Raw genomic sequence first — 9,805 nt, 5'->3', positions numbered from 1 at the left:
CAGTGTGTCATTTTGCTTAGTTTACACAGATCGTCCCATGCAATGTGAGGTTGAAATTCAACAAGCTGACAGGAGACACTGTGACATTTGAGGCTCCTGGGGGGCCGTACACTATGGAGGTCGAGAAAGGACGCAATATGTCACAGATTGGAGGAGATGGATGGGCCCGTTTCGTCGCTCGCATGCATCTTACTGGTGGTGAGTTGATCAACTTCAACTTCCGAGCAGAAAGACCCAAGCTAGCTATCATTTATCTTAACCTGGTGGAAGATGATGAAGATGACGAAGATGATGAAGATGATGAAGATAATGAGGACCCACTCGATGAAGATGATGATGACTCACTTCATGAAGCCATCATAGCTCAAAGAACAAGGCTGAGTGAGGAGGAGGTGTCCAACCTGTGGGACATAATTCCGCCACGTGCTGACTTTGTCGGGGTGCCATTCGTGACCCGCTTGACAAATACCATGGTTGATTGACATGATATGGTATGTTATACTTACAAATGCAAATTAATAGTGTGAATTACTTAGTGTACAGTCCAATGATATGGTATGTTGTGTGGAATCTAGTCGATGATATATATGTTTTAGTGTAGAGTTCGATCACATGCTTATTAATTGATATGTTTTTCTTATTCAGAAATTGGCAAAGAGCATATCTGTGAGTTATGGTATCGAACCTGATGAAGAAGGCTCAGTTGGACTACGCCTTACTGCAAGGGGCTCCGTCACAACCTGTACTTACCGCGTGGACACGGACGGTCGCACACACTTAAGCTCGGTTGGGTGGAAGAAATTCCTCGATGGCAAGAATCTTCGTGTTGGACAGGCCATCCTAATTACTATCAGGAACACCAACCGCCCAGGCTTGAGGATGATGATTGTCTTCGATATCATCTAGAACTACATATGTGTGTGTGGCTATATCATCTAGAACTACATATGTGTGTGTGGCTATATCATCTAGCTAGAACTACATATGTGTGTGTGGCTATATCATCTAGAACTACATATGATGATCGTCGTCGATATCATCTAGAACTACATATGATGATGGCCGTTGATATGACCATGTACTGCTTGAGGATGCATGTTGGCTATGCATGAAATTATTATCTTAGTACTCCCTTCGTTCCAAATTACTCGTCGTGGTTTGAACTAAAACCACGACGAGTAATTTGGAATGAAGGGAGTACTACCGTACCTAGTAATGGTTTATGAATTTGATATGTACTAGTAGTACCTAGTTTCTAGCATCTGAAAGGAGAACTGAAAGGGAAAATGATGAAAGATATAGCAGTAGCGTGGGATGAAGAAATCGCTACAGCTAGTTAATAGTAGCGCGTTCCTAAAAAGCGCTGCTGATATCGTTCAACAGTAGTAGCGCTGGTTGGGGCCGCGCTACTACTATGAGTTAGCTGTAGCGCCTTATTAGTAGCGCGGCCACCCGCGCTGCTGCTAGCCTGAAAACCCGCGCTGCTGCTAGCCTTTTCCCTAGTAGTGCGAGTACAACTCGTTTACTTGTCCTCCAAGGACTCTCATATATTGCCCTCATATATACCCCATGTAGTCGCACCTCAGACGGTCTGTCGTCTCGTGCTTGTAATACTCCTCCTCATAGTGATTGCTCCTTTGTGCGTCCGTGGTTTTTCTCCCGCAAGGATTTCCATGTAAAAATCCATGTCTCTTTGTCTCGTTTATTTCTTGTTATTATCTAACACACATTTTGCCAAGCAACCAAGCTCACCTCACGTCACAGCTAGCCGGAGGCTGGAGAACACGCATCGTGTCAAGGAGAAGGCGGGGAGTGGCGCACAGGTGGAGGAGGCCAGCGGCTGTGGTGGGAAGCGATAGCAGGGTTGCGGCGATGTTCGCCCCGGGAGCCAGGCGGACCGGTCCAACGGGTGGTGGAGTGCGTCGGGATGGCGAAGCCGATGGGGTTGGGGGAACCATTGCCGAGGTGGAAGCAGTGGGAAGGAGTCGCGGCGGCACCGTTAGGAATGTAAGTGGCAAATAAATGGCGCCTGCAATCCTATTTAGTTAGTTTTTGCTAGCTTAATAGTTCATTTTCCTCAAACAAACAAAAAACCTTTTTGAACTATCATATCATAAGTGGACTCTAAACGGGATTAAACGGGACCCGGTTTACATCCCTAAGGCGCCGTGCTAGCAGGGATGGGGAGAGTCGGCAACGGCCACAGCGTCGAGTGTCGTCGACGGTTGGTGGCCGCGGGGGTGGGGCACTTGGGATAGGGGGGAGCGCCGATAGGGTAGGCGGCACGCGACGGCATGGCAAGGGTGGCGGCGCGCTGGAGGTGGAAGATGGGATTGGGGACAAGGTCGTGAGTCGTGCGGTTGGTTTTCTTTTTTCTGCTTGCATCGGTTCGGGTTGACTTGATTGCGGGTTGAATAAGAAAAATCACAGGGGCTTTTTCGCAAAAAGTCTGGGACGGTGAGGGAAGAATACTAGAATAGTCATATAAGATCACGTCCTTGTGTTCCCTCAAAAAAAAAAAAAGATCACGTCCTTGTGCGCGCCGAGTCATTTGAGCCAGGCCGTGTACGACAGGTCCGGAGCAATCACGCGTGTTGCCTTCCGAATCGCTCGCTACTACTAATAATAACTAACAAATCCCTAAAAAAACTAACAAAACCCTAGTTCATTGTGTCGATCGATCTCTAGCCACGCGAAGCAACCTACCGACGACGTACGTACGTACGTTACGGTCGACATGGACAAGCTATGCGACGACGCGCTCGGCGACATCCTCCGCCACCTCCCGCCACGCAGCCTCGCCGCCTCCCGTTGCGTCTGCACGGCGTGGCGCGCTGCCGTGGACAGTCACCGCCTGCTGCGCGCGGATCTGCTCCCGCTCTCACTGGACGCCGTCATCTTCACGACGGGCGACCCACGCGACCCACTCCTCTTCTGCCGTCCCACCACGGGGCGCAGCATCATCACCAGGTTCGACTACATCGACGCCGACATGGAGCCGTGGTACGTGTGGTCTCTCTTGGACTGCTGCAACGGCTTGCTCCTGCTTGATGACCACGTGGTCAACCCCGCGACGCGGCAGTCCGTGCGGTTCCCCGCGTACCCGCCGCCGTGCGCGGTGCTGGGCTGCACAAGCTGTAAAGACATCGAGCGTAACCAATACCTCGTCTATGATCCCACCGTCTCGCCGCACTACGAGGTGGCCTTGATCCCTCATATTTCCCGCGAGCTTTCCATAGGGCACATCGCAAAACATGACTGCAGCCATGGACCCGACGTCTCGGCAATGGAATGGCCACCGTCGCCATTCATCATCGACGTCTTCTCGTCAAAAACCAGATGTTGGATGGAAAAGTCATACACGCGAGAAGGAGAAGCTGCGGGAACCGTTGCTGACTTGAAAACTGATCATGACGCTTTCCTTTACCACTCCGCATATTGGCACGGAGCACTCTACGTTCGTTGTGAAGAAGGTTTTATGTTGAGGTATACCCTAACTGCTCACACCTCATACACCATACATAGGATTTATGTTCTTTTTAATTGACAAAGATAGATAATTTGGGCTCATAATATTTTTTTAAGAGAGGTGGATGATTTAAATTTTTTTGCAGAATAAATTTGTTGAATGATAGGTACCAGGTAATTAAGCTGCCAAAAGGAAATGAGGGAGAGCCTTATCTAGGAAAATCAGAGAAAGGGGTGTATTGTACATTGATCCATGAACGATGCACATGTGAAATTTGGTTCCTAGACGAATCGAGTGGTCAGATGGATTGGGTGCTAAGGAATGAAATCAACCTTCAGTTTGCCGTCAAAAAATATTTTTGGAATGATGTTCATCGCGAACCATGGACCTTACATGATCCAATGTGTATGTCGAAGAATATAGTCAACATTATGCGCCTAGATGACGAGAATGGCACTCTAGTGAAGGATGTTTTTAGTTGGGACTCAGATGATGAAAATGCTATCGACACCACAGGCTCGCCTAGAGCACATGAACGCAGCTCTCCTCTTTTCCACTGTTTTGGATATCATCCTTATAAGGAAATTGTCTTGTTTTATGATGACCGCCACTGTACAATAACAGCCTACCATTTGAATAGCTCAAAGATCCGTTATTTGGGAAAGGTGGAAAGCTTCTACAACGACATAAGAGAGTGGTTTCCATATGCCGCCTGTTGGGTGAGGGATCTACCTGGGAGCTGACTTATCTGCAATTTGGATTGCAATTGATCCGGCCCAGTTATGCTATACTTGTATCCTTTCTCTCTCATGGATAATATTAGTGATCATGTCCCAATTTTTTCGATAAATGGTGAATTTTATTGACTCAGAATGGAGCATCAAGAAGATACAAACACAATGAGCGCACACCTGGCCTCTGCATAGCTAGGATGCACACAACCGACACCAACACACACACAAACACATAAACACGCCGACAAGTAGCAAAGTCATATAAGATCAAAGCTATGCCTAAGCGAGGAAAAAAAATCCCAAAGTGATCAAGACAGCGATCGACAAACTACAACAATGACCTTATCCGCACCAACATCTTTTGACACACCGACGACGAGAATTAATCATGTCCCATGTACATCAAAAATATATTGTATGCATTAGGTTTCACTAGGACAACCTTTGACTAGAAATTACTCTGTTATTATGTTTTTGAGATGCTAATTCATTGTTATTACTAGCTTTTAATTTCAATATGCTTATCTGTCATTATAATTTTATACACAAAATTGCATACTGATATTTATTTGTTGGTCCAGGAATTGAACTTAGAGAAGTGAGTACTTCTTTTGCACCTTTACCACAAACTAGCAGGGGTTGCACGGCAAACCGCCACGCGCCATGCAAGTGCTTGCAATTGCCGCTAATGTAAGAGCATCTACAGCTACATATGGCAAATCCCGTCCCTTAAACGCCCGCGGACGCATCCGGGCGCGTCCGCGGGCAGTGACTGGGCACACCTCAAATTTCATTTGTTGCATCCGGACATCTCATACTCGATTCTTATATCCATACAATGACATGAAAAGGAAATATAACCTACGTACTACGTCGATCATCGCTACTCCTCGTCAGAGATCACCACGATCTCCATGCTCGGCTCCGGCAGCATGGGCGGCAGCTGCAGCTCCGGCTACTCCGCTCTGGCCTCCTCCGCCTCTATCTCCGCGTCGGTTTCCGCCTGCTCCCACCGAAGGAACGCCCGGTTGGCCCCACATAGGCCTCATCCTGGATGAACTCTAGGATGGCCTGCGACTCGGCCATCTCGTCGGACTGGGCGACGGCGAACTCCGCCTCCGCCTGCTCCATGTTGAAGGCCGACACCTGCTGGTCCAGCTCCTCCACCTCCTCCACCTCCACCGGAGCCATCTCCTCCTCCTCTCCCTCTTCCCCTGGCTGCTCCTCCTCCGGCTCCGGCGAGTCCGAAGGCATCTCAGCAGCGATGCGGGTGGCGCGCGCGGGTTCCCTCGCCCGGATTAGTAGGTGTGAAAGTGCTAGTTATCGACTAGGGGGGGGGGTGAATAGGCAATTTTTAGAATGTCTTGAAAACATGAAGTCTTTGAAGACAAACTGTTAATCTGAATCTATTTGATATCCAGTGAAAGATAAACTACACTAGACAAGCAATAGTCAAACAAGCAATATAGTGAAAGAACGAAGACTAACAACAGCTAGGTAGAAAGGATCAGAATGGAAGACAATATGAAGTCGAACAATTACAAGTCCTCACACAGTGAAGTCAAATAAATCAGGCAAGCAAGCAATGACTTCACGAAGGCAAACTGAAAGGTAAGGAAGGTAGGGGATATAACCAGTAGCTTGACGAAGACAAAGATTTGGTAGACTAGTTTCAGTTGCTGTGACAACTGTACGTCTGGTTAGGGATGCTGAGATTGAACTCAGAAGACTGTGTCTTCACCTTATTCCCCTTGAGCTAAGGACACCCAGTCCTCGCCAAATCACTCTAGTAAGTCTTCAAGCTAGACTTTCAAACCTTCACAGACTCCGTTCACCGGCGATCCACAATGACTCTTGGATCCTCAGAACATGACGCCTAACCGACTGGAGGATGCACAGTCCTCAAGTGTAACAAATCTTCAGGTCAAGCGGACAGAAAGACTTCAGTGATGCCTAACACTCTTTGGCTCTGGGTGTTTTGGTCTTTGTCCTCCAAGGATCTCTCTCAAAGGCTTTGGAGGTGGGTTGCTGTCAAACAACAAAAGACACTAACTCCGAGCAGGCACCAATTTATGGTGTAGGGGGTGGGCTATTTATAGCCAGGGGCAACCCGACCTGATATGTCTGACACGTGTCCAACTGTCGGATTTCAAACAAACGCGGCAGCTTGGCTTGGGCTACAAGCAAAGCTCACTCATCCAACTCTGGATAAGATTTGCTCACTTTGTCTTCGCTCGAAGACATAGGATTTTGGTTGAGCATCACTTCAGTCATTTGACTTTGTTCACTTGGACCCCACTTAATAGTACGGTGGTTCCTATGACTCAAGAAAGAAGAAACGGAAACTACGAAAGAAACTATGTCTTCGCACTCCATAGTCTTCAAGTAAATATCTTCATCGTCATTATCTTCAACGTGAATGTCTTCACGAACCACCATTGTCTTCAATGTCTTCATACATTTTTAGGGATCATCTCTGGTAGATAAACCAAATCAATGAGGGACTACTACCTGTATTATCCTGCAATTCTCACAACACATTAGTCCCTCAACCATGTTTGTCGTCAATACTCCAAAACCAACTAGGGGTTGCACTAGATGCACTTACATTCTCCCCCTTTTTGGTGATTGATGACAAACTGGTTGAAGTTTTCAATGGGGATAAAAGTATGTGAAAGTTTAAGTACATAGGGATTGTCTTCATAGGTTAACAGAGGCCCCCCCTGAAGATGTGCATACAAGTAGTTTGGCTTTGAATGCAAATGCACATGGCAGGTTTTGCTTTGTGGAGATCTTCTTCAACCATCAAGACAATTCATCATGCATATATGAACGTAATGAAGAGAATGATATGCATAATGAGAAATGGGTGCCTGCAGAATGACTTCATGTGGGATTTATCATCACATCATAAGGTAGCAACAAAACTAGCAGACGACCATCAAGTTTATGTGTTACAACTCAAAAACCAACAGTTTCAAGAATGAGAGTTGTAAGAACTTGGCAAAAACAAGCACCCAACCCATATGGACTCGCTTGGAGATTATCAACTCATATGTTTCTCCCCCTTTTGTCAGCCAGGACCAAAAAGGTTTGAAGACATAGAGCATCTACTCGTTCCCAGTCAGAGAAGATGTTGGTGCAGCATGGTCGATGCTGGAGTTGGGCGGTGTAGAGGGGCCTGATGCAGAATCGTGATGCAGTGAAGCCAACGCTGGTGAAGTGGCATAATCCTCTTCATCTATGACCCAAGCAACCACAGTGGGAGCCGAAGATGAATAGTCTGAATCTTCAAGTGATGGAGGCATGTTACCCTGGGCCCCCGGACTCATATCCGGTTGTTGGTCCTGGTCCGCTCGCTCTCGAGCCAGGCGAGCCAGGCTGGGCTTCGATAATGGAGTTTACAGCTGCGGACATCTTTCAGCACTCGCCCTTTGGCAACATGCTGAACTTGGTAAGGTCTCTCTCTTTGTCAGGAGACTCTGGGTCGAACTATGACCGGCCCGAGTGGGCAGCAGGCGACGAAGAAATTCGATGCCCACCCACCACCCACTTCATTGCCACGATCGAAGATTTAACCGACGTGCATGACTTCAACTCCGAAGACATCGACGGTATGGACGACGATGCAGGAGAAGCTCCAGAATCCCTGTGGCGCGGGACTACTACCTTGTCACACGACATATACATGGTAGATACGCCCAATAAGGACTGCAGCGATAACCCGGAAGATAAAACGCCCGGGAAAAAGCCAAAAAGGCAGCGCAGATGGCGCTCAAAGTCCAGCAATGGCAAAAATCGCGACAAGAGCGCAATAAGGGCTGATATACCCGCAAAATCTGAATGCAATACTGACCACACGGACCCAGCAATGGAGCAGGACCAGCCAGGTCACACCAAATCAAGTTCGGAGCAAATACCCGACCACAATAATCCGGAGGGACAAGTTCATGATGCCGTCCCAGCACGGGAAGACAGTCCGGACGGCGATGCATTCATCATCCCGGACGAACAAGTGGAAAAAGACAACCTCCACAGAAAGCTTATGGCCACCGCAAGAAGTCTAAAAACGCAGAAGCAATGGCTCAAAGCTGCACAGGCAAAGCTCAGCCAAAGATGGAATAAAGTGCTAGACACTGTAGAAAGATATGGCGATGACCGCCATACGAAAAGCTATCCAAAGCGCAAGCTACTGCCAGAATTCGATGACGCGGCCGTTCCACCAAAAGAAAATTCGACCAAGAAACCAGACGTACCGCTTCACAACCATAACAGAGCGGCTGCGGACACTGCACACGACCCACGCGAGCATCCGGATAAGAGGGTCAGTGCAGCCAGGTCCATATACGGATCTAGAAGACCCACCCCAGCGAGGGACTTTGGTCACCCAAATGCTCATACAAGCCATATACCAGTTCGGAATCAACCCCGGACACCACAAAGGCCGACTACATGCCATAATGCACCCAGATATAGAGGGGCTGCTCACCCCCTGTGCTTCACTGAAGAAGTACTGGACCATGAATTCCCACAAGGCTTTAAACCGGTGAACATGGAGGCATACGACGGCACGACAGACCCAGGGGTCTGGATAGAGGATTTTATCCTGCATATTCCCATGGCTCGTGGGGATGACCTCCACGCCATCAAATACCTTCCCCTCAAGTTGAAGGGACCAGCTCGACACTGGTTGAAAAGCCTCCCCGAAAACTCAATTGGGAGTTGGGAGGAACTCGAAGACGCTTTCAGGGCGAACTTCCAAGGGACTTATGTCCGGCCTCCGGATGCAGACGATCTAAGTCACATAATCCAACAACCTGGAGAGCCCGCCCGCAAGCTTTGGAACAGATTCCTCACTAAGAAGAATCAAATTGTCGACTGTCCGGACGCCGAAGCCTTAGCGGATTTCAAACATAGCATCCGTGACGAATGGCTTGCCCGACACCTCGGCCAAGAAAAGCCAAGGACAATGGCAGCCTTAACAAGCCTTATGACCCGCTTTTGCATGGGTGAGGATAGCTGGCTGGCCCATAAAGGCACCAGTGACCCCAGCACATCCGAAATAAGGGACGACAACGGGAAGCCATGGCATAATAAAAACAAACGCCAAAACAAGGAAGAGAGCCCGGATAACACGACGGTCAATGCCGGATTCAGGGGCTCTCGACCTGATCAGCAAAAGAAGCCATTCAAAGCAGTAAAGATGGACCGTCCGGTCTGAACAGAGTCCTGGACAAACTATGCCAAATTCACGGCACCCCGGAGAAACCTGCAAACCACACCCATAGAGAGTGCTGGGTCTTCAAGCAGGCCGGCAAATTAAATGCCGAAGACAAGGGGAGGGACACACCAAGCGAAGACGAGGATGAGCCTCATCAGCCGAACACTGGGGGACAGAAAAAATTCTCGCCAGAGGTTAAAACAGTAAGCATGATCCACGCGACTCACACATCCACGAGAAGGCATGACCGCGTGCCCATAGAAGCGCACGATGTAGAGCCCGTCGCACCCACGTCTCACTACTGGATGTCCCGTCCGATCTCGCGTGTTAAGTATCCGCGAACGCCGAACAGGGCCAGGCCCACCTCTCTCCTAGGCGGTC

The 9,805-nt window shown here is 48.6% G+C and overlaps 1 protein-coding gene across 1 annotated transcript; it reads left to right on the top strand.

Annotated features, from left to right (window-relative positions):
* Positions 1 to 2,669: 2,669 nt before the first annotated feature.
* Positions 2,670 to 4,331, top strand: LOC123040288 (uncharacterized). Its single transcript, XM_044463175.1, has 2 exons — positions 2,670 to 3,486; positions 3,615 to 4,331. Exons 1-2 carry the CDS (start codon positions 2,738 to 2,740, stop codon positions 4,210 to 4,212), a joined length of 1,347 nt encoding a protein of 448 aa, XP_044319110.1. The 5' UTR covers positions 2,670 to 2,737; the 3' UTR covers positions 4,213 to 4,331.
* The last annotated feature ends 5,474 nt before the right edge of the window (positions 4,332 to 9,805 follow it).

Source organism: Triticum aestivum, chromosome 2B (assembly GCF_018294505.1).
Source record: "Triticum aestivum cultivar Chinese Spring chromosome 2B, IWGSC CS RefSeq v2.1, whole genome shotgun sequence".
Taxonomy (NCBI): Eukaryota; Viridiplantae; Streptophyta; class Magnoliopsida; order Poales; family Poaceae; genus Triticum; species Triticum aestivum.
The sequence above is the reverse complement of the archived record's forward strand: the minus strand, read 5'-3'. Positions and strand labels throughout refer to the sequence as shown.

Bases quoted from the DNA above. Each gene is read 5' to 3' on its own strand.
- LOC123040288 (XM_044463175.1), top strand. From the start codon at position 2,738: ATGGACAAGCTATGCGACGACGCGCTCGGCGACATCCTCCGCCACCTC. The intron at 3,487-3,614 runs GTATACCCTAAC...ATTTTTTTGCAG, and splicing joins GAAGAAGGTTTTATGTTGAG to AATAAATTTGTTGAATGATA.